Genomic DNA, 26,327 nt, shown 5'->3' with positions numbered 1-26,327 from the left:
AAAAAGGTTTTTTTCAAACCTAAAGTCAGGTCAGCAATCTTATTACTGTCTCTGAACCTGTATCACTACTACTATTGAAACCTTAACATCCATAGATATTTTGAATTGCTGTTGACTCCAGAATATTTACCTGAACCTTGTTTATCTTGTTTACAAGATTATTTTATGCAATCAAATGTCATTGGCTTTAATCTCTTGTTATTCTTCTGGCGTTGTATTTCCCAGGGGGCAAAAATACCATTTAACTCTCAGTTTAAGACTGAGACTCAGAATTGGCTATTTGGAAGACTTATTTATCATTGTTTTAAGTCTGTTTCTAGTTTTAGAGAAAATAGAGCGAAGGAAAGAAGTGTGTTTAATAATAAAAGCTTTTCATTTCACTAAGAAAATTTCAATTGATGAAAGAAAGTTCTTCCAATAGTTGTATAGCAGTGAAAATGTCGTTTTGCTCTGGTTGGCAATATTAAAGAAGGAAAGAAAAGAGGAAAAGGAAAAAGAAATTAGAAAGGAATGGAGAGCATGTTTTACAATTAGGTCTGAATTGGGTTACCCTTGAGGATCCAGTTATGCATATACCTAAGAAACAAAAGCAGAGGTTTGTACCCTGACTGGACAAACAATAGAGTGAATAAAAAACTGGAACAAAAAATTAGAATATGGAATGATCTATATGAAAATTTTAAGTTTTGCTCCCAATAAATACTGCATCCATTGATAGCATTTCTTAGTAACCTATTTGTTTACTATAGCTTCTAAGACCAAATATTCATATGTAGATTATATGAATCAGGTTTCTAAAAAGACTTCATTTTGGAAAAATATTCAGATTTGCATGAAGAAAATTTGATGTGAAAGAAGTGGTTCTGGGCCAGGCGTGGTCGTTCACGCCTGTAATCCCAGCACTTTGGAGACCAAGGCAGGTAGATCACTTGATCTTAGGCATTTGACCCTATCTCTCCAAAAAAATAAATAATTAGCCGGTGTGTGGCATGCACCTAGTACCAGCTACAGCTACTTGAGAGGCTGAGATGGGAGAATCACTTGATCCCAGGAGGTGGAGGTGGCAGTGAGCCAAGATCATGCCATTGCACTCCAGCCTGGGCAACAGAGCCAGATCCTGTCTCAAAAGAAAAAAAAAGAAAAAAAAAAAAGGAAAGAAAAGACGGAGGGAGGGAAGGAAGGGAGAAAAGGAAAAGGAAGAGGAAGTGATTCAAATACAGAATTTAAGTTAAGGAGAAAACTTTTCCAGTGATATTATCAATTTCTCCTCAATCACAGTTCTCTCTTTTGTCTCTATGTACATGGAACTTACTATCGTACTTAGTGCAAAGCATTTACACCTGAAAAGGAATTTAAGTAGTGATTACTATCCATAAACGGTAGATAAAAGTCTGTTTCTAAACTACTGGCAGAAGCTGGTAAACAGACCCTTGATTACTATTCCAGGGAGTGAAATGAAGCACCTCAGTATAAAAAGCCATGTGTGAGGTTCCAGATGCCTTTGGTTTCAGACCACAAAAAACCCTGTACCTGGACATCAGATCTGGATTTAATGCTAGCTGCCTCTTTCACTTGCACGCACTAGCTGTTTAGCCTTGGGCAAGTTACCCACCTTCCCCCAACCTGGGTTTCTCCGTCTGTAAAATGGAATTCATAATACTTAGCCACAAAGGCTTGTTAGCATTAAATGAGGGGACATGACTGAAGGTTCTGCTGCTGTCTGTGACACAGTAGATAATCGAAATAACTTTGCAATGGTGTGCTGGGCTGCAAATAGCTTTTCCTGTTGAAATGAAGCATGTTCTATGTGAGAAGAATGTTTTCTCAGAAGATAGGATATTATTTAACTTGCTGCTTTGTCAGTTTGGCAAAGGTTAGGGTTACAAATTGTACAGAAATTTCTGTTCATTCCATTCTGATATGAATTTAAACTAGAAATGCGAACTTGACTGAAATTTCACTTCTGGGTCCTCTAGATAGACCCAGTATTTAGTTGAACATCAGAGAAGAGTTTTGGATATGCCTATATGATAAACCATTGTTTTTGGTTTTCATCCAGGTTTTTAAATATGACATTGACTGAACTTAAATAACTACTGGCTTTTTCACTTTATCTCTCACTTTTTGTGATCATCACATTAACTTTATACTAAAAAATACATGAAGTAGTATAATAGTATGATTCAACCTTTCCTAGAAAATATTTGTTCCATTCCCCAGCTAGAATAAGAAAAATTTTTGTGCAAATGTGGCCTATGTATTTGTATGTGTCTCTGTTCAAGAAACTTGAAATATAAAATTATATAGCACTGACATTTTCTTTTCCTGGTATTTTTGTGACACACAGTTTGGATAAATACAGAAAACTGACGTCATACACCTGAATCTGCCCTAGCTAGGAAGTGAAAGGAAATCACCTCCTTAAACTTGAAAGACCGTATGCAGAATGTGAAAAAATCCCTCCATGATCTCATTTTGAACACTGTTTCCTGCCCAACACCTAATTCTGTTTTCAGATGGAATTATTAAGGTTTAAAATATGTAATTTAAGGGAAGTAGAAGGGCTGGTTGGTCTGTTGTCTCCCAATGCATTAAAAATATCCTCTTTGCAAGGCATCTTGGAAGAACATGCAAATTCCAAGGCTGGTGAGAACCACTATTGAAAAATACTGTGCTGGATCTTCATGTGATGTTTATGACAATTACTGAAGGTAGCTACTACCCACATTTATTTCAGAATCATTTGTGAAGATCAGCTAAAAATGCTGTTAACTATGAGAGACTCATTCTGTCAAAATGTATTAAAGTGACACACCGTTAATGCTAGTTCAACCTAAAAAAAAATCAGCCTGTAATGAAATGCTTTAGATAAACTCAGGAAAGCTGGAAAATTCACAGTTCTCTACTAAATTAGCCAGTATTTGAGACCCATGGTGGTGTGCAATAGAAATGGTAATTTGACTCCCTGCAGTGGCTTAGTAATGTTCCCTTAATCTTACTCATGTATGTGTTTGCTTTTGTGAATATGTCTAAGGAGCTTAGAAATGACTTTTCTCCAAAAAGGGGAAAGGATTTGGAAGAAGCAGGTGAGGACAAAAGAAGAGAAATGTATTTTCCTTGACTACTTACCAAGATTTCTCCCCACCTCGTAGAAACATAGACATCAACACACACATAGACACACTTTGAACTGAGGCATGTCTATAAAGAGCATTTTGTTTGTTTGTTTTGTTTTGATTTTTTGGTTTGTTTTGAGACAGAGTTTCGCTCTTGTTGCCCAGGCTGGAGTGCAATGGCATGATCTTGGCTCACTGCAACTTGTGCCTCTAGGGTTCAAGTGATTCTTCTGTATCAGCCTCCTGAGCAGCTGGGATTACAGGTGCCCTCCACCACATCCAGCTAATTTTGTAATTTTAGTAAAGATGGGGTTTCTCCATGTTGGTCAGGCTGGTCTCGAACTCCCAACCTCAGATGATCTGCCCGCCTTGGCCTCCCAAAGTGCTGGGATTACAGGCATAAGCCACCAGGCCCAGCTTATAAAGAGCATTTTTTAAGTGATTGTGTTTCTTTTTTTTTTTTTTTTTGACAAAATGAGAGCAGCAAACACTGAACCCAGTGCCCCCATCCTCACACTAGGAATAATCAGAACCTGCATCCTCAAGTGTGAAGTCTTCAGTTCAGAAGAAAATACTAGATTATATTGGCTTACAAGCAAGGGCCAGAACCAGATGAAAGTGTCTGCAACACTTTATATCCTTCTAAAACTTGATAATGAAGCACAAGCAGACTTTACAAGGGTCAAACTGAGGCAAAATAATAGCTGGCATGCTCTCCTCATGATTTATTATTTGATCAAATTCACAGTTCTTTTCTGATCAACTTATTAAAGTCCTGTTCAGAGGCATTTATCATCAAGGAGCTCTTAAATGTGAAGAATGTGATGGAGAATACCTTCTCTTTATCCCATGTGCAAGTCAGAAATAAAATGGTATTTTCTTCAGGAGCAGAAGCTTCATGACTCAAGGGTCTTTATGTCACAGTTCTCAAATCAAAGATTGCTCCATACATAGCCAGATGGGATGGAAGATCACTCAGAAAATACTATTTGAAGAGTGATTTAACATCTTGGAATAGCTTTCTGCTACCCATCTTGACTCCATCTTCCCTCCTTCCTGGCTTGAAAGTTCCTCCATTAGGAGGGAACTTGGTTTTCACACATTTGTAATTAAATATACTCCCTGGGCAAATCTTCTAACCTTCACTGTAAGTACAGACTGGTATATCAGATTATCTAGCTAATGTTTGTGGCTATGATTGACAAAATATAGTTAAATTTCATTAAAGAAAGGGAATATTTGTGAAATTTATATCTTCATTATCATTTAGACCTCCTTACAACTGTACTAAAGTATGCCTATTATCTGGCTCTGATTTCTGTTTCCATCTTCTCTTCTATTCTTCCCTCTCATGTTCCGTTGATTGGCCTTCTGACTGTTTCCTGTATACACCTCACATGTTCCCACACCTGTGCCTTTGTTCATTCTTTTCCCAAAGCCCTCACAAATGTCGAATTCTTGACAATTTGTCCATTGGTAGATGAGATCCCTTGAGACAGCTGTACACAGTAAATATTTTAGCTCCAATGAGCAGTTATGAGCTGTGAGTGGTTCTTGAATTGTAATGTGCATAAGAAATACTGGGAGTGCTCGCCAATGATGGAGGTTGTGTAGCCCCACCTCAAAGATTCTTATTTGATAGTTCTTTGAGGACCCAGAATACGCATTGTTAATATACATTGTCTGTCAGGTGATTCCAATGCAGGTTTTTCCACAACTACTTTAAGAAACACTACTTTAAGAATATCCCTCTTTTACTTTTAAAATTTCTGGCAAAAGTCTTACAAGAAAACATTTTTTCAAAAAAAATTTATTATTAATTTCTGGAAATTCCATTTCAGAAACATTAGAATGCAGACAGTCTTATCTTCTACCTTCTGAGCTGAGTTGAAAGTATTTAGATGAAAGATAGTTTAATGTGGGTTAACAAAATTTCTATTAATCACTTATTAAGAAAATGCAGGAATCTCAAGAACATGCCATAATCTGCATCACTATTGTACTGCCTCTGCCAGGTCTGTAGTTAAAGAGTAACAAAGCAACTGTTTATGAAAAGGGTAGGTTTAAGATGAAAATAATTCTTTTGCAAAACTCAGGAAACATTATCAGAGCCTGTGGACTGTGCTCTTCCAACTGGAGAATCCTGTATTTGTAATAAATTCCTTTTGCGCTGGATGAGTTCTGCATTTTCAATGAGGTTAACTTGGCAACATTCTAGTTGATTTTAATAAAAATAGCTGCTTTGAGGACAGGGAGCTGAGGTTGCCAAATTTACAGCTGCCTTGCACAATTACTCTTACACTCCTTCAGGGCTACTTAGAACCAGTAAGCAAATTAAGTGTATCGATTGCAATTTTGTTGGACTAACCCTGCTTTTTTTTTTCTTAAGGAATAAACTTGGTTCCTTTCAGTATGTGTCTGTTCAGAGTGATCTCTTTTCTTTTCAGCCATAACACAAAGACAACATCATGGCTGGATCCACGACTTGCGAAAAAGGCTAAACCTCCAGAAGAGTGCAAAGAAAATGGTAGGTTATTAAGTCTTTATGATGTGTCAGCAATGTGCTTTGAGAATGTTTGTGTTTCTTAAACGAGAGTCTCACCTGAAGAGGCAATAATCTAGTTGAAACAATTTTAAGGATGTAATATTTAGTGCTCAGATAAGAGAGAGAATTAACTCGGCATTTCAGCAGGGCCATGTGGTTTTGCTTTTTCTCTCTGAGGAGACCGTGCTGAATATCACATCTCTCATCTCTGTTGGTTCTGTCTGACTCCTGGCCTGACTTTCTACCACCTACTAAGGATTTTTTGTTTGTAAATGTCACTCGGAGGACTCTGATCTTTTAATTGGAGTCAGATATGATGCATAACAGAAACAGTTTGTGGCACTATAATATTTGATTTTGTTTTCAAAGGCATAGCATTCTAGCAGTTATTAAGGAATCAGAAATGTAAAGACATACTTTCTTTGAATCAAGCATTTGAATAAAATAACCAGTTGCCTAAATGTCTTAGAATATCCTTAGTATTTTCCAATTCTCAATCGTCTAATACTGACCTGCTTCAAAATAGACTGTTTTCATGCGTGTGAAGAATTTTTTAAAAATAATTTTGAGGACTAGATGAATGTAAACCTTGTTTTTCAATTAGTAAACTATATGGGTGAAGTCTGTTACTGATGATAATTGCAATTTTTTTTAAATATTGAGTTTAATTCTAAAGAAGCACTTATAGTTTAGGTAAGATGATCAATAGCATACTCTGATGATTTATTATTTGATGACATTCACAGACTTTGTGTGATTAAATTATTAGAGCTCAATTCAGAGGCTTCTGTCATCGAGGAGCTCTTAAAGGTGAAGAAAAGAGCAGAGAATATCTGAACTTTAAACAAAGTTTTTAAAAAGTTAACTTTTTAAAAAGTTTCTCACTCTAAAAGTTCTTTCTTTTCAAGCATAATTCTGACTTTCTCAGATAATATCCACATGACTGTGCATTCCTATATTATAAGGTAACTGTCCACAGGCTAGGGACTGAGTTAAATTAAAAATTAGAGATTGTGATTTATATGAACATACATAAATGTACAAATCCTCACTTTTGATGTATCTATATTTAATTTTGTATTCATAGCCATATCTGTATCCTTTCTGTATAGTAGTACAATTGTACACAGTTGAATCCCAGAAAATTAGTGTCTGACCTGAACTTTTAAACATGATTAGGTTATATTTCATTGACATCAATGAGACATGTGTTACAAAACGTGATGGTCTGAAAATTAACATGACCTGTTCTGTTATATCTAGGAGTTATGATTTACTTATGTCACAGATGTAAAACCTTAGTATATCCTAATTAAAGTGAATTTAACAATTTTGCAGTTCTGTGACATATTGAACTTCTCAGCTGTCTTGCGCCTTTGAGTTGTTCTTTTTATTATAAAAAGTTATTAAAGTCAAATTTTAAAATCCTGGGAGAGATGCAAGCATAACGTATTGCATAATTATAATATTTTGGTGTTATTCATTTTTCTCACATCTGTGCTTATCAGACTTCACAGGATGGTAGAGCCTAAAATATGATGCTGGTGTTTTCTGAACCACATGTCATTGAGAAACGAGTTCTAGCATTCAGTTTATAAATCAGGATGATTTGTAACTGGTCAATTGCTATTTGTTTTCATTTACTACAAAATAAATAATTCATAGGATCTATATTATTGGACTGTTTTACAGTGGAAACTAACATCTAGTTTGTTAGAATGTTATTACTCTGGACACCTATTTTAAGTTTTCTTGCCAAAAAAAGTGCTTTTAGGTACTATTGTTACCTATATTTTACTTTTCTTTAAATGACATAGATAACTTATTTACAACATTGGATGTTAATGAATTGCTATTGAACTTGCCAGTTAAGTCATGTTTCTTCATATGTGTCACACTTTAGCTCAGAGAAAAGTTAGTACAGTAATTTTTCGAATGCAGGAATATCTGTAGAATGTGTATTTAAAAATGTAGAAGCTCCAGTGGTTGACATCTTTTTCCAGCAAAGATTTACCACTCCTCTGCTAGGCAGATAGAGTGAAAGCTAATTACCCTAATCCAAACCAGAACTGAGCCAACGTGAGGTTGGGTTGTTTGCCCTGGCCACCAGAGTTTTCAACTAACTGCCTAGTGCAGGTTGGCAAACATTTGCCGTAAAGGGCCAGGCGATAAAGACTTTAGGTTTTGCAGGTCATCCAGTTTCTTTGCAACCTCTCATTGTGCAAAAGCAGCTTACGTCAATATATAAAGGTCATGCATGTATTCTGATAAGGATTTATGTATGGACATCAAAATATGAGTTTTGTAAGTTTTGTATGCTTTTTTTTTTAACCAGTGGAAGCAGCTTTTATTGATGAGTTGTCTCCTGAGACACTATGAGAGACTACCAGAGAGACTACGTCCTCACTCCCAGTTACCCTCATGCCTAGAGGATCACACGTTGCTCCACTTTAGGGGGAGGATATAAATTGCCTCTTGATTTTCCAAAGCCCAGTCTTTCCCTTCCCCACGCAGCCTTAGAAACTCATCAGCAGTACTGCTTGGTGTTTTGGCCTTCCCCTCCCCCACCCCAGCAATGCCTCCTGCAGCTACTCAGTAACAACTAGAGGTGGAGGGTAAGGGGAAGCAGTTAGCTGAGTGAAGTGTGATACACGGGAAAACAGGACTGTAGCCTATCAAAGGTCCCTCTGCCCTGCCTCAGTGGCTTGGTCCTTCATTGGTTGCATTTCTCTTTGTGCTGGATGACGCCCTTCTGAATCAGATCAGGGATTTCCACTGCCAGCCCTGAACCCAGAGCCACAAGATGAGCTAGTCCAAATTTGGCCACATTCCTGGCACACAAAGGCTTGAAATGATCTGTCAGGTATATTTTGCCACCTCTGTACATCTTTGCTGTTTTTCCATCCAGCTCAGGGACTGCAATTTCTGGGGAAGTAGTAGGATATGTGATAGGAATGTCAAACTGACATTTCAGGAGGTTATAGATATACCAACATTTTCCAAACCACCGAGTCCCTTTCTTGTTGGGCTCCATCGTTGTCAGCATTCTTGTTGTTCTGCACGTACCAGATAAGGGACTAGTATTCCTCCTTTAGTCGCTACACCCACAACTCTTGATCTCGGGGTCCTGCATTAGTCTTCAGCACCGGAATCTCAGACACAACACGTCAGGTGGCCTCATCTGCCATCTTGGGCCAGGGCAAGTTTTATATACTTTCATATAACAAAATAATCTTCATTTGATTTTTCCTCAACTATTCAAAAATGTGTAAACTGTTCTTAGCCCATGGGCCACACAAAAATAGGGGTGGGCTGAATTTGGTCCTCAAGGCAAATCATAACCTACGATGTTTGTGTGGGCTCTACTTTTGGCAGGCCTTGAACACCAATGTTTTTAAGTATTTTTCTTCTCAGCGCTGCCAGACTCCCAAAAATCTGAGATGCTTTTCAGGGGATTTAGCTTAGCTCTTTGCCTCTAGGTCCTGCAGCTCCAGAATTGACAAGTGTCAGGAGATAACTGATTAACTGTTTGAGATCTCTCACGTCTCTATTTGTCACCCCAGTCCCTCAAGAGTCCTCACTTCTGATTTCTTTCATGTCCATCAGCGGCCTTCTTCTAGGCCAAGTCTATCCTGTTGTGAGAGCCCAGAATAAACAAAAGCAGCTTCAGATTCTTCCCTCACCTCTCCAGGGTTCCCTTTTGAGATTCTTAGACCTTCTACAACATGTTGCTTCAGGTAGTCTCTGAAAAGATTGCTTATTGTTTTACATTTTATCTAGACTTTCTGTTTTCTCATGGGTAATAAGCTACTCACTCCATCCTATCTGGTAGCAGAAATTTTAGTGCAGTCATTTTTAAATTGTACATTTTAGATGTTACTGGGCCAACTGTCATAAAATCTTTATTGTTATCATAATTTATATGTTAATCACAGAAGATATATTATTTTGTCATGTGTGTGCTTACTGTGTATGAATATATAGAGGTATGTATGTGTGTGTAGATATGTATCTGGAAATGTTTGCATCTTCAGATCCATTTGCTTAAATGAGTAAAGTTAATTCCTAGGTCAATCAGTATAGGAGGAAGACAAGTGAAAGAGGAACGAGAGGGGAAACTAGAGAAAAAAATAACAAAATTTTCTCATTGGGATTAAGGAGAAAACAAGGACATGGATGGCTCAGTGCAGATACATATTAAAGAAGCACTTATTCTACTGACACTAAAGCAATCATTTTGCCTTTTTACCTAAAGGATAATACTGTTACTAAACGTAAAAACATACTTCCTTCTCTCACAGTTGGGTTGGAAATGCTGAAGCCATTATGTTCTGTGCATTTGTCACAGCTCTGTACACTTTTGGAGTTTTAGCAGCAGTCTACATTGCAGAAAAAATGTCTCCACCTACTACTGGATTCTAATATTAGTTTTTGGGGGAGTGCTGTTTAGCAAGCCAATATAGTCTTTTTTAAAATGCCACAGAAATAGCAGTTAACCACGAAATAATTTGGATGCAAGATTGCTTAAAGTATGTATAAAGCATCATCCTATCTGTCCTCTCAGAGTCAGTAGTATGGGATCCTCCTGAGACATTTTCAATCACAGGCATTTCTGTGCTGACATCCTGTGATCATTGCTGGGTTAGAATCCATATCAAAGGTGAATTAAGCCTTGTAGGACCATTCTTTTTTTAAAGTTGAAATGTTATTAAACTCAGTAGGATCACAGTATAATGTACAGAAGAAGAAATTGTTTAAGATTTGGAGTCAGGAAAAATTGTTCCAAACCTCAATCTGTGGGTTCTTGGGCATGGTACTGAATCTCTGGGAGCCTAGATCTTCTTACCTATAAAATGGGAATTATGCCTCTTTCATGCTTCATCCAATATGGTGATTGTAGCACCATAAATTCTAAATAACTGCTCATTTTCTTTCCTTCAGGTAGTACTCTGAACCAGCAATTGAGTCTTATAGAAGATAACTGGGAAAAAACTCAAAATAGTTATCCTACCTTAACAGCTTTGAATTACTATAGAATATCTTGGCTAAACAGAAATGAACAAAGCCATATAGGCTAAAATTATCCATCTAGCTAATTCCAGCCTGATAGTAATTCACTGGAGGGCTTCCCCCTTCATCCTGTTAAGCTGTCTGTACATCTGCCTGAACTGGGTGACTTTGTTTCTGTATTCCATATGTACGAATTTTAAGTGAGTTTTCTTATGTTACTGCAGGAAGAAACATTACATAATCTTAACCCATTTACCTGCATGACTAGTGCATTTCAATTGGAAATAACTAATGCTTGAACTAATTACTTAATCTATCTTTTTTTTTAAAAAAAAAAAGTGCCCAAAACGTACATGAACAAAGGCAGCATATGCTACCCTTTATAATACTTATTAAATAGGATGTTTTTTCAGGAGAAGGAAGTTTCCTTTCTAAAATAGTAGAAAACACTAATTAGTTTCAATTCATTCCTTAAATGAGTTTTATAAAACTGATACACAGATTAAAAGATGCATAATTTTACGTTCATATTTCAAATTCTGTTTCTAAATTACATTGTTTATCTTCCCTTAAATAGGGACTTTGGCCTTTCTCATTAAATTTGTTTTGATAATTAGTGATCCTAATTTCTCAAGAAGATTAAGTATGACCAAATTAATTTTACCTTTCAGTGTTTATCTTTCTAATCTGATAAACCTGCTAAGATTATGTTTGCAAAGCACATTTGAAGAAGGTTTCTTTGAGGAAGAATTCATAAAGAGATTCTAACAGAATTAACTATTCAAGTACTAAGACTTCAAAATTGTAAAAATTATTTATATGAAAATATTGAACACCTATCTTGAAATACGATAAATTAACTTGAATGTGATTTTGTTTCTGTACTGATATTTCATAGGTGTTTGTAAAAAATGAGGAAATTTCAAATATCCTAATAGAAGCAATTTTTTTGTAATTGTTATTAGTCATGATTTGCTTTAGCAACATGTTGAGGTATGCTTCATCCAATAATACAGTGCCCCTTCCAGTCTTTTAGGGTCAGAAGTACTCAGAAATACCAACATTTTAGGCATGTAAGTCTTTTGTGGAGTAAATAGAACAGTTTATCCAAAATAAATCATGTAGGATGGATATTCCACTGTTGTGCACTTGTACCAGATTTTGGTTTGTGACTGGCATCTGTTCTCATTGGTCCCAGATTCTGTTATTGATTGGTTGATGTCCAGACCATATAAGTTATTAAGCATTTTGAATACCCTTCCTGCACTAATGATCTATGTATTTCCCCCTTCTACCTGTTAATATTTCATGTGGCTATAAAGTAGTGCCCATGTAAGTATTACAGAATTCTGTCCTATTTTGTTTCTTAATTGCTCAAGTTACTTGCATATAGAGCAATGACTGATATCTTGTCATTACTCCTCAATGCATACAACTTTTAAAATAATACTGACATCATCAAATGTGTTTGTTTTGCACAGTAGCAGAATGATTTCAAAATTTTTCAAATGTGACTTTTTAAAACCTTTTTCAATTTTGAAATAATTATAAATTCACAGGAAGTTACTAAGAAATTTACAGGAAGGTGTTAGACACCCTCATTAGCCTCCCCAAGTGTTAACTTACATAAATATTGTACCATATCAAAACCAGAAAATTGATAATGGTACAATCTACGGAGCTTACATCATATTTTGTCAGGCATACAAGTACTAGTGTGTGTGTGTGTGTGTGTGTGTGTGTTTCCATGTGACAGTATCACGTGTAGTTATACATAAGTATGACCACAATTGAAATTCAGAACTGCTTCACCACAGGGCTCCCTTATGCTACCCCTTCATAGCCATGTTCATCTCCTTCCCCTGACCAGTCCCTAAACCTTGTCAGTCTCTGATCTGTTCTTCAGTTCAATAACTTTCTTTCAAAAATATTGTATAAATGGAATCATAAAGTGTGTAAACTTTTAAGATTGACTTTTCCAGTCAGAATAACTCTGTCGAAATACATTCTAGTGTGTGTATCAATAATTTGCTACTTTTTATTGCTGTATACTATGGCTGAAGACTCTCACATGGCTATACCACAGTCTCTCCTAGGGTACCCATTGAAGGACTTGTGGGTTGTATGCAGTTTTGGGCTAATTGAATGAATAAAGCTGCTGTGAACATTTGCATACACATTTTTGTGTGAACATAGGTTTTCCACTTCTCTACCTACCCAAGAGTGCAATTGCTGGATTATATACTAAGTGCATTTCAGTTTTAGAACAAACTGCCAAGCTGTTTTCTAGAGTGAGTATACTCTTTTACATTCCCACCAGCAGTGAACAAGTGATCCAATTTGTCTGCATCCTTGCCAGCATTTGAGGTCACGAGTATTTTTTAAATTTTAGCCATTCTGATATGTATGTAGTGATACTGATTTTTTTGTCTTAATTTGCATTTCTCTAACTGCTAGTGATATTGGACATCTTTTTATATGATTATTTGTCATATATGTATATCCTAATCAGTGCAAATCTGATCATGTCTGTTGCCTAGTTTGCTTTTTAAACTCAGTTTTGAAACTTCTTTATGTATACAAGTTCCTTTGCCAGATACGTTGTTTACAAACATTTTCTCCCAGTCCATAATTTGTCTTTCTATCCCCTTAACAGGATCTTTTGCAGATAAATATTTTTAACTTCGATGAATCCAGATTATCATTTTTCCTTTTATGAATCAGACTTTTGGTATCAAGTCTGAGGTCTCTTCAGTCTAGCCCCAGGTCCCAAATATTTTTTTCATGTTTTATCCTAAATATTGTATAGTTTTACTTTTTATGTTTAAGTCTGTGATGTATTTTGAGTGACTTTTTGTTTAAGGTATAAGAGTTAGGTTAAGGTTCTCTCTCTCTCAAATTATTTTTCCCTCTGGATGTTCAACTGTTCGAGCACCGTTTGTTGAAAAGGCTTTCCTTCTTCCATGGAATTGTGTGTGCACCTCTGTCATAAACTGTTCGTTTCTGTTCATCTATGGGTCTATCCCTTCACTTGTACCACACTGTCTTGATTTTTCAGCTATATAGTAAACCTTAATATTTGGATAGAGTGATTGATATGGTTTGGCTCTATGTGCCCACCCAAATCTCATCTTGAGTTGCAATCCCCATGTGTTGAGGAAGGGACCTGTAATCCCCATGTGTCAAGGGAGGGAAGTGATTGAATTATGGGGGCAGTTTCCCCCATGCTGTTCTCATGATAGTGAGTGAGTTCTCACAAGATCTGATGGTTTTACAAACGGTAGTTTTTCCTGCACTCTCACACACTCTTTCTCTCAACTGTCGCCATTTAAGATGTGCCTGATTCCCCTTCTGCCATGATTATAAGTTTCCTGAGGCCTCCCCAGCCATGCAGAACTGTCAGTTAGTTAAACCGCTTTTCTTTATGAATCACCCAGTATCAGGAAGTTCTTTATAGCAGTGTGGGAACGGACTAATACAGTGATATTTCCTACTTTACTCTTACCAAAGTTGTTTTAGATATTTTATATAACCCTAACCCTTTTTTATATAAATTTTAGAATAAGCTTTTCTAAGACTACAAAAATCTTGTTGGGTTTCTGATAGGACTTGCATTAAACCTCCAGATTAAGTTGACAATAATATGTATCTTTACTGTATTGAGTATTCCAATCCATGAACATGATAAACCCTTCCAAGTATTTCAGCCTTCTTTGAGTTCCTTCATCAGCATTTTGTAATTTTCAGCAAAAATACATTGCGCATTTTGTTTAGTGTATACCTAAGCATTCCATTATTTTTTAGCAATATAAAGGGGTATTGTGTTTTTAATTTCCATCTCTGTATGTTTGTTGTTACAATATATACATGAGATTAATTTTCATGTGTTAGTCTTAGATCTCATGTCCTTGCTGAATTCATTTATTTGTAGGAATAGATTTCTTGTTATTCCTACATAGACTATTTTCCATTGATATAATCATAAGATATTTCTTATTTAAACTGTTGACATGGTAGATTACATTGATTTTCAAATATTAAATCAACCTTGCATACCTGGGATAAGTCCCACTTGAACATGGTGAGTAATTCTTTTAATATACTGTTTTATTTAACTTGATAATATTTTATTGAGGATTTTTGTGTCTATGTTCATGAGAAATACTGGTCTGTAATTTTTTTGTACTGTCTTTATCTGATTTCAGTATCAGGGTAATACTGGCTACATAAAATGAGTTGGTAAGCATTCCCTCCTCTTCCATTTTCTGGGAAAGATTGTGTAAAATTGATGTCAACTCTTTTTTCAAATGTTTGGCAAAACTCTCCAGTGAAACAACTGTCCTAGAGATTTTTCTTCAAGAGGATTTTAATTACAAATTCAATTACTTTAATGGTTACGGGATTATTCAGGTTATGCACCTCATTTCGTTAGTTTTGGTAGTTTGTAGTTTTACAGGAATTGGTCCATTTCTTCAAAGTTGATGCATCAGAAACAATTCAAGTTTTTGAATTTTTTGAATAAACTTTATGAATCTGTCCTTAATTTCATTGTTTTGTCCTGTTACATCCACTCTGTTACTTACCCACCCAGAAAGCTACTAATTCCTATTATTTTATTTTTCCATCCTCTAATTTCTATTTAGTGCTTTTTCATAACTTCCATTTCTTTACTGAGTTTATTTTTGTTTCAAGAGAATTCACAATTGCTTGTTAAAGCAATTTTATGATGGCTGCTTTAAAATCCTTGTCAGATAAATTTGACATTTTATTTTTCTCAGTTATCAGAATTAGTTTATTATCTTTTCTCATCCAATTTGTTTTTCCTGGTTCGTGGCTGATGTTTATCCTGGACATTCTTTATACAGACCCTTTTTAAATGGACATTTAAAGTAAAATCAATTATTTTAGCCAAGAATGTTCCTGTTTTGGTTTGGTATGTAGATTCTGGCCTATTTCGCAGGCTGTAGTTCCAAATGCAGTTTACTTTGCAGAGCTCTTCCAATGCTATTTTGGTCTGCTTAGTTCTCCTGACTTGAGAGCTCCTGATACGTTCCTGCTAGTGCCATTTGCAAGTTATGGAAAGCACTTCTGTGGGTCACCTGTTGTTACTAGTAAGGATATTAGATGCTAGATCTCTAGGATGGAAAGTGTTTTCTCTGGCACACTGCAGGTGCATGCAGCTACCACTACTTATGCAAGATGTGTTACCTTTTCTGGGATCTACTGATGTCCCCACTTACAGGTTCTAGATATGAGTCAGGAAAAAGGCTGCTCTCCTCGTTTCCTTGTCGTTTGTCCAGAAAAAGCAGGCTTTTCTCTTTTGTTGGTTTGTTTTTCTGGTTTGTTGATATGCCTGTTGTCCATTCCAGGCTGAAGGTCTTCCTGATACACTGTCTGAGATATACACAGTGTCCTGAGATATACAAAGTCCTACACACTTGCTGTGGTGTCATTTCCTAATTCCTGCCGCCGCCTTTCCACCTTTCAGGGTATTTTGTGAATGTCTATTGAATTGTGTCTAGGGTATTTAGTTATATTTGGAGAGGAGGAAATAAGAAAATTGGGTCTACACCATCTTGTTTGGAACCAGATGTCTAAATGTGACCTTCGGTACCAGTTGGTAACGGTACTTTAAAACTTGAAAATATTCTCACATATATCTCTCTGTTGAATCTACTCTGTGACATAGATAGAGATTTTGAACTCATTATGTTATAGTCCCAAGGATTTAAGGGCCTGATCTAATAAATGTAAATAGCAAACGAGGCTTGGATCCAAGTCATCTGGGTTTAAAATGGATATCAATATTGTGTCCACCATTTAATACCACAAGTGCTTAAACTAGAGACATTAAGGCCTAAAAACATGTTAAGGGAAACAAGATAAAATATTTTTCCTTTGAGACTTTGTATGTAAAATATGTAGAAGGGATTTTTTTTCAAATATTCTCATTGCTTTCCCTAGGACATCATATCAGTAAATAGACTGATCAATATAATTTTATAATTATATTAAATGTCATATAATTTACATTCTTGATATGGTTTGGCTGTGACCCCACCGAAATCTCACCTTGAATTGTAATAATCCCCATGTGTCAAAGGTGCAGCCAGGTGGAGATAATTGAATCACAGGGGTGGTTTTCCCCATACTGTTCTCCTGGTAGTGAATAAGATCTCAGAAGATCTGATAGTTTTATAAATGGGAGCTCCCCTGCACAAGCTGTCTTCCCTGCTGCCATGTAAGACACCCCTTTGCTTTCCCTTCATCTTCTACCATGATTGTGAGGCCTCCCCAGCCATGTGGAACTGTGAGTCCATTAAACCTCCTTCCTTTGTAAATTACTCAGTCTTCTGTATGTCTTTATTAGCAGCATGAGAGCAGACTAATAAAAACTCTGAAACTTACAGGGTAAATTTAGCTCTCTGAAAGATATTTTAAAATAAGTGTCGTATTTTGTGTTCTTACAACATTTTTAAAAAGAATTAACTTCTCTTGTTTTCTTTGTCTTCACAATTTAAGAAAACAAATGCTCACTATAGTCCACATAATGTTGGAACAATCTCTGTAAGCACTAAATGTGAGTGAGTCTCTGTCAATCACACTGCCAGGCATGGTGGCATTAAGTGTCCCTCAGTGGTTAGGTTTGCTCAACAATGCAGAAAGCAAAACAGAAAGGTGATGCACTGATCTGAATATTATAGACAAGTTCTCCCAGAAATGGGAGAAGCAGATCCAGATCATCAACCCAAAGCCAAGTAATTGAACATTAACTATGTCTTTTAGTTGGAAAAAAGAAGAGGGGTTTAATTTCAGTTGCTGAAGTGAGACAATTTGATTTCCCTCTCAGTACATGTAATTTTAAGGTTTCCTAAATGCTATGCATCATAAAAAAGTGCTTTCCAAGGCTGATGATGATTTTTAAAAAAGCATTTTACTAGTGAGGGTAAAAAATGAGCACTTATGATATGATTCAGTGCATAATTGTGACCTAACCACGAAGCATCTCAAAATGTCTGGAACAATATTTATTCAGTGATGCCACTCACACAGCTATCCATGTTACTGTTACAGACCCATATCTACCAGGAATTATCTTTCCAACAGCTTGGGATTTTATGTGCTCTTTGTTGGAACTCCTCGAGCGTAAAAATGTTGCCTTCAAACAAAAAAGAGCAAACATTATTTGGTATTTTGATACCAAAACTATGTAAAGAACCCAAATAGACTTAGAACCACAATTCCCAAGGTACTACTTCAAATCACCCATGCAAAATCAATGTGAAACTGTATTGATTGTATTTGTCCTTGAACAACTTACTATTAAGTTGTAATTCTTGGAGATTATATTATTTTCCATATTTGACCAATAAAATTAACCCTTGACAATTTTTACTGGTTTCCCAATATTTGTTTTCATTAAGATATATTTTAATTTCTCCCACATTATCTTTTCATCTTATTCTGATTTATATTCTTTCTTTGCCTTCACATTGGTTTAACTAACCTAAACTTTTCCTTTGAGGCTGATTTATTCCCACCCCCACCCCAGTGGTTCAAAGCTACAAAAAAGAGTGGCCTTTTCCTTCCAATTCTAGTACTTAGTTCTTACATGATACCATAAGTGATTTTACTCACTTTAAAGCAATTTATCTGCAAACAAAGTAAGTTGATCTGGTTGTCCGTGTGACAGATGCTTGGTGGATACCCACTCTGCTTGTAGAAGTAAACTATTTGCCATGAAAAATGCAAATGAGTACAACTTCTGAACCTAGTTTTCAACAGTAGTACAATGGGGAAGATAATATACTAAACTCTTCAAAAATAGGGAGGAGAGTTTAACAATGATGTGAGGAATCGTCACCCAGGAGTGTTCAGAGAAGGCTTGGTATCAGAGATGGAATTTGAGCAGACTTTTAAAGATGGGTTGGATTTAGAGTCACTCCCAAATGTTCAACGTCAACTAGATTGCTTCATTTGGTGACCTTCTCTTTTCTCCTCACCCCTTGTCCCTATGCTATTGTTCTCAATCCTGTGGCATTACTTCCCATCTAGATGCTGATGACTCTTTCTTTCTTGTCAACTCTGATTAATTCTCTCTGCTATTATGAATACATTTAAATGCTATATCCATTTCTCATTGCTCTATTAAGCTTTATTTCTATGATGTTATTATTTCTAGGTAATTTTAGTTTACTCCATCTTCCACTCCTACTCTAGCCAGTTCTGCATTTATTATATAACCTTTCCTTTCAAGTCCTTTCTATTACTAAACTATTATTCTTACCTGTGTTCTTTAAATCTTTTTTCTATATGTGTCTCTATGAAATCCTTCATGGAGGAAAATATTTCTTATATATCATAAAATGTGTTCTCTTAAAACTGCCTTTACCTAAAAGAATGTCCCCTTTCACTGCTCACAATAGTGTACTATCCAGCTTTTCTTTCACCTTGCTTTTCATATTCAGCATCAATCCAGGGTTTATGTGTTTATATTCAAGATGCTACATGACTTATGTATCATTCCATTTAATTTTTTTTCTTGGAAGTAATGCTAGCTGTTGCTATTGTTTCTTTTATTTCACTCTCATTACTAAAACTGTGTCGTTGCCATTTAAAAAGCATACACAAGATTCAGATAATAACTTTGGTGGATCTTTCTAAGGGCTGGAGTTCAAAAAGGTCCAATTGCCAACTTGGTATATTGATAGAATGTGGATTTGAACCCTAAGTACTGAGAGAACTCCTGATAAAATTATGACCCAAGAAAGAGATAGCTGAACAACTTAAAACTTGAAGTACTATGATGTAGACTTCCCAGCTTTTTTTATATTTTACAACAAAAAATAATAGCTTTCCAATAGTGTAAGTGAATTTTTAGCAAAAATATCAGAGTATTCACCTTTGAATTGAGTTCCCTATGTTTGTGTGAGCATGTTTTAAGTTAATATTTAAAATTAACTTTATGATTATTTTAATATTATATAACAGCTATGTTTTCTAGTAAAACAAATCTGTTGTATTTGTTTGTCATGTTGATGTGGGAAAATTTTCATTTTCCCACAAGTAGAAGATTATGTCTTCATTAGTGTGTATGTGGGTTGACAATCTTCTGGCCTTATTTGTCCCTTTGCCATTCAGATTCTACTGGAAACTTAATTTATTTTGTACAAAGAATCTGGATTCATAGAATTTGAAGCTTGTTTGAGGTTTATTTAAAATCTAGATCTCTGACTTTTTAACAGGTGCTGCCTTATGTTTTGTTCATCAGTGGGACTTGGCAATCCTCAATCACCATTATATTTAATTTCATTATAATCCTAATACCTGGAGTTGTGTCATATTAGCCCTTTGTGCAGCATGATTTTGAAAATACCCCTTCCATCCACTCTGAAATCCAGCCTGTGGGTTTTCTTGAGAGCATAGCCAAATGAAAATCCGATCTTCTAAGCTGATGCACAATCACACAGATTCCTTTTTTCACTGTCTGTACACAACTTGTAGTTTACCAGATACCTGCTTCTGTAAAGCCAACAGTTCCCTTTATGCAATTTGTAGACATGAAACCCAACTTGTATGTAAATAAAGAGAAATATGTGATCATTTTTTTCTCAAATAAGATAACATTCCCATTGGTTTAATCTTACAGTCATATCAGCCTATGGGATAGTGTCTGAGAAAGCCTTTGTAAACTCTAAAGCCTAAAACACACTGTTACCATTGTTATCGTGGGGATGCAGGGTGTGTAACCTGATATATGCCAGAGACTGTTCCCTGGTGATGACAGGGGCTCAGATGGTAACGAAAAACCAAAGCATTGAGTTAGGGGAGGTTGTAGCTGTTTCATGACTAGTTCACCTTTTCTATGCATCAACCAGAGAACTCATTGAAGATTTGTCCTCACTCTCCTTCTTCCCTCTCTGATTCCCTTCCGCTTTTGGGCTTTTTTATTTGGTCTGTTTCTGACTTAGAGCTTTCTACCAGTGAGTTTATTTGGAATGAGGAAGGTTGAAGAGATGTGTTTAGATCTCCAAAAGGAAACCACTGCATCCAGGTATAACTGCATAAGGGAATGAATATGTGTGTATGTGTGTCAGCATGTCTGTGTCTTGTACATCATTGGGCATGGTGAAAAAGAGCATGGTCAGTGCACCTGGATCAATTAGGAAGGACTTCATTTAGAAGATGGGTGTTTGCACTGAGTTTTAAAGGATTGAAGAAGTATGTCATACCAGACAGAAAGAAACTTGTTTTATATGTAGATTTACTTGGAGGAAGGTTATGGATGGGAGAGACAGTAGATTTTTATGACTAAAGCTGAGATTGAAGCAAGTATAGTCATATGTAAATACAAAAATAGATGAGCATAGTGAAGATGAAAGGCAGAAATATTACAAAGTTGTAGGAGAACCGAGGCAGACACTTGTGTGCCATCAAGAAGAAAATCTGTAGATTAAATGTACTATCCTACATATGATGGTCTTAAGCTATAGAAAATGTAGTCCTGGGCCCCAGCCAAGAAGCCTACAGGTTAGCTGAGAAATAGCTAAGTGATGAGATCAAATGGTAGCAATCCAGAGACACTTGAGTTTCTGTTATAGGCTCTGTGATCTTGTGCTTCAGTTGCTTTTGTAGGTATTTGTTGTTCACGAAACATTTTTTTTAAAGCATTTTCATAGATGTCAATTGTTATCTTAATGAGCACTTTCTGAAATAGTAAAAATTAATATTCACGTTTAAGAGATCAAGGCTTAGAGAGGTATAGTGATTTCCCACAAACTAATTGCTGGTAGAACTGCAATTAGAATCCTTCCCTTGTGATTCCTCAGCTGGTGACCTTTCTCCATACTACCCTGCCACTAGGCATGCAGCAGAGCCCAGGACTAGACAACCATCAGGAGTCCCTGGGATTTATAAGGCTCACCAGCTTCCTCTCCTAGACGATGCCGAGCATGAGTACCACTATAGCTCTCATAAGCAGAAACTGAAAACACAAACAACAGCATATGTTTAGGATGATGTACTTAGCATTATTGTGCACCTTGGGAATTCATGCTTAGAGCAATGCTTGAGTGCTCTCCCAATATTCCACTGAGTTTATACATCGCATTAAGAGGAATGATATTGTAGTTACCATTTGCTAGTATCATTCAGAGCACATGTTACCTGCCATTCTTAGAAACACAGTATTCCCTAAAGAATGGTAAAAAGTGTCTTCAACTTATTAAATGCTTAGCTTTCTTCAAGGACAATGTGCAATCCTTTAATTTTTTTCTTATTATTAAAAAAGATGTTCATTGGCTCCTTTATGGCCTTGTGGGAAATAGATTGTAAATTTTTGATTTAGTAAATATTACAGGTGCTTCTAGTTATATAGTATTTGTCTACATTTGCCTCATCTTGAAAGTTGTTGCCTTCTATTCAAAGGATGTTTTCCTTTTGTGTATGGTATATGTATACAAATTCACAGACAAATCCAGCAAAGAAATGACTATTAATTTTTTAAACTAAATATGATAGTAGTTTTAAGACATTAATACAGATTGGAAAAATAAAGTTTTCCATGACAGCAAATTCATAATAGCAGCAAAAAAATGGTGATGCAACATTTAAAAGGATAAGAGATGATCATCTTGAAACCTAGTTAATGTAAACACTTGATAACATCCAGAGAGTCCTCAGCCACGTGACTACAGAGAGGAAACTAAGAGAGTCTGTAAGAACACAGGCTCTGGAGCCACACTGCTTCGGTTCAGATCCTGGTTTTGCCATTTATTGGTTGTGTGAACTAGTTCTATAATTCCCTTTCTCTCTCTCTGTGTGTGTGTGTGTGTGTGTGTGTGTGTGTGTATGTGTATATATATGTGTATATATACGTGTGTGTGTATGTATATATGTATATGTGTGTGTGTGTGCATATATATATATATAGTTTTTGAGATGGAGTCTCACTCTGTTGCCCAGGCTGGAGTGCAGTGGTGCAATCTCGGCTCACTGCAACCTCCACCTCCTGGGTTCAAGTGATTCTCCTGCCTCAGTCTCCCGAGTAGCTGGGATTACAGGTGCATGCCACCATGCCTGGCTAATTTTTGTATTTTTAATAGAGATGGGGTTTCACTATGCTGGCCAGTCTGGTCTCAAACTTCTGACCTCATTCATCTACCTACCTCATCCTCCCAAAATGCTGGGATTACAGCACAAGCCTAGCCCCTCCTACTATTATTAAGTAAAATGTATCATTTCACTTTTAACAGTTTTTCTTTAGACTCCAGTATGGGGAAAAAAAAACCAAACTTTGAAATATACATAGAAGTATATCTAATCATAAATAAAACCCCCAGAGTTGATGCAATACATTATTGCTCTCTACTTCATCACTAGTTTTACGTTATTGTATTTAATATTAATAGTTACCATGTATTGAGTAATTTGTGGGTGCTGAGAGTATTATGTGTATTGTCTCCTTTAATCTCCACAACAGCCTGTGCTATCCCTGTTTTGCAGGGAAAGAAAATTTTGATCAGTTAATTATTCTAGGAAAGAAGACCTTGAAAATTAAATCTAAGAAAATATAGCTCCATTCAGATCAGTCTTTTCTTCTCGTTTCTCACTCCATTTTAATTGTCTTTGATAGCAGCACTGAAACAGCATGATATATTTCCTCTTATAAAAGATCAACAGATGGTATCATCCTATGTATGGTCTTCTTAATGGAATAGAATTGATCAGCATAATTCTCCTTTTTAAAAAAATAATCACTTCTAACAATATAATTGGCACTCTAGCTTACCTTGGCCATGACACTCATACATAAAACAATATAAATGTTTCATTCTTAGGCAAGAACAAGTTAAGTGTGGACTTGTGAAGTCATTTTGGTCAATCACTAAAATTTGCTCCTGCCACTAATGACTTACCTCAAAGGCATGTTAACATACATTTTATGTTAATTTCACATATCCTGAGCTTGACAATAAAGCTAACCTTATTGTAAAGTATTTTATCTCATTGTAAAGACAACTTTGTGTCTTAGTCACCTGATATATATATAACAGACCTATTGTGCTCAGCCAATAGATTGGAATTTTCTTTTCATTTCAAAATTTAATCACATAAGCATTAACAAATTATCACGTCTCTATGTCTCTATTTTCTGTGGAAGCAATAATTTTAGTGACTGGCCCATATTACTTTATAAGCCCATGTGTACTGTGTAACATCCTAAAAGTGGAAAATTTATATTGTTTTTTGATCATTGCATGCCCAAAAATGATCTACAGCATTGATTATGTTGCATCAAAAGAAAACAATGAACAAAAATGGTAAATTATATGCTGAACAATGAGAACACATGAACACAGGGAGGGGAGCATCACACACTGGGGTCTGTTGGGGGGACTAGGGGAGGGGCGGTGGGGTAGGGAGGTTGGGGAGGGATAACATGGGGAGAAATGCCAGATATAGGTAATGGGGTGATGGAGGCAGCAAACCACATTGCCATGTATGTACCTATGCAACAATCCTGCATGATCTGCACATGTACCCCAGAACCTGAAGTACAATAAAAAATATATTTTAAAAATATTTTAAAAATAAATAAATAAATAATTTTTAAAAAGAGTAAAAAAAATAGGATCTTTTAAACATCTTTCTACAGTCAGTCATCCATAACCCCCACCACTAAATAAAGGAGAAACAATGCATTGTTGCATTAAAACGTTCCAACCAATTTGTCATTATCACTTATGTCCCAGTTTCCTGTTATTTTCATTTTTAAGTTAGACAGTGCTGGTTAAATATAGTTTCCATTGTTTATGGGTGGTCTAGATATAAATGACAAATTCCACAGTAGTCAGGGCAAAAGGTACAAAATGTAGAATATTATTTACAAAGAGAGTGACAATATCTGTAAGTTCAGTTCTATTTGGGTCAACAGTTATTTCTCCACCTGTGTCATGCTAGGCACTGTGCTAAAGACTTGGGTGTGAAAAATGAGAAATGATCTTTAAGGTGGTTTTACAACTTGATAATGAGACAGATGCATGATGGGAGATTTTCAAAGAAAATGCAGGGGCTGGTTTCCACAGCAGGCTTAGGGAACACAAGGAGAAAGACTGCATGTGTCTATGGCATTTAGCAAAGCCACATTTTACATTTTGCATGAGATTTATTGACCATTCCTTATTTTAAAAGCACCATACTGGGCACTGGGTAGACACAAAAGAAAAACATGTGCACAAAAATAAAGAGAAAATTTCCTTTCTTTTTATTATCCCATCCCAGGAAGGATGAGGGGAACAAAAGTCAGGAGTATTTGAGAGTGGGCTGAGATGCAGTATTCTCAGGATTCTAAATTGGAACATTAGGAATCTCATCCCAGAGGTAAAGTTAATGTAGTGCAGTTTTTCCCACATAGGAGCCAAAATAGTAGGCTCCAGACCTGCGCTACTATTCAAGATAGTATGTCTCTAAAAAGATAATTGGGAGAAACAAAATGAACTATTTCATAGAATAGTCTTTCAATTTGCATGTGGCATGACCAGTCTTTCTTTTACCTGGGCTAATTCCAAAGAGAGAAAAGCAATACTGTCTCAGTATGGACGTAGGATAGCTCTTCACTTAGGTGACTTTGTGTACAGTTGTGTAGCACATGTTCTTCAATTCTTCTTGACTAAAGGAACAAGACGTTAAGTGGAGGTTATTTCATATGGCACAAAACCAAGGACCTTGTCTCATTTTGAGACTGTCCCTACTCTCTAGAGTTGAGGAAGGTGTCCACACAGAATAAGTAAATAAAAATCATATGATGCAGTGCCTTACTTCCCATTTGCTCCAGACCTCTAATGATTGTAGTGCTAGGCTATTTCATGAATAGTAGTCAGTTATGTTAGCCTATGCAAGTTTTACTTTAGTTTTATATGGAAATTAATCAATGGTGTGCTTAGTTTACAGAAAGTATACATATTTGTATAAGATTTCAAATGGATATATATCATAAACTGTATTTAAACTTGTTTTCTGAGCATATGAAGTTCCCCAAATAATTGAGAATAAATGTTAATTTGGTCACTAGTTTATTGTTTATTTAACGCTGACTTATTCGAAACAGGAGAGTTGTTTAGGCAAGGAATGTTGTTGAATCGTTGCCTCCTTAAATCTGAACATGGTCCCTGAAATTCCTCAGGAAACTGTTGACCGTTATCCTGCCCACCCGTGTGTGATTTTGCTATTATTAACCTTCTGACTTGGCTGCACTTGTGTCACCTCTGCCAGACTCCTACCGCAATCAGATTTATTAGCTGCAAGCAGCAGCACCCTATCCATCAAGACTGTCACAAAGAACAATAGCCAAGATGTCAGAGGCGTCCTTTGCTTTTAACCTCCCAATTGTGGTCTAGCAACCAGTAGCTATATATTTCCACGGACATGTTTTTTTCTATGTAAAAGCAAAGCCAATAATATTAAATAACTTAGAGAAAATTATAATTTAAGAGACTGATTTGGAAAAAATAATGTTTTATTCTAATAGTACAATATAGTTGAAATGATTTTTCAGTGCCTTGAAACAGACATTGTGAAATAATTTTATAACATGCCAATCCCTATGTAAAAGCAAGAATGACAGCCATAAGACTTTATATACATATGTAATATAG

The 26,327-nt window shown here is 36.0% G+C and overlaps 1 protein-coding gene and 1 pseudogene across 6 annotated transcripts in view; one reads left to right on the top strand and one right to left on the bottom strand.

Moving 5' to 3' along the window:
* The window catches only part of MAGI2 (membrane associated guanylate kinase, WW and PDZ domain containing 2), a 1,459,815-nt gene that overhangs the window by 980,250 nt on the left and 453,238 nt on the right, over window positions 1–26,327 (top strand). For all 6 annotated transcript variants that reach the window (XM_064374940.1, XM_021667866.2, XM_064374946.1 and 3 more), the window contains exon 6: window positions 5,564–5,643. In XM_064374940.1, coding sequence (XP_064231010.1) covers window positions 5,564–5,643 — 80 coding nt within the window. The remainder of the gene's footprint in view (window positions 1–5,563; window positions 5,644–26,327) is intronic.
* Window positions 8,375–8,849, bottom strand: LOC105726945 (ubiquitin-fold modifier-conjugating enzyme 1-like; annotated as a pseudogene).

The sequence above is a fragment of the Aotus nancymaae genome, unplaced genomic scaffold, assembly GCF_030222135.1.
Source record: "Aotus nancymaae isolate 86718 unplaced genomic scaffold, 86718_ANA_hifiasm-v0.15.2.pri h1tg000002l, whole genome shotgun sequence".
Classification (NCBI taxonomy): Eukaryota; Metazoa; Chordata; class Mammalia; order Primates; family Aotidae; genus Aotus; species Aotus nancymaae.
The sequence above is the reverse complement of the archived record's forward strand: the minus strand, read 5'-3'. Positions and strand labels throughout refer to the sequence as shown.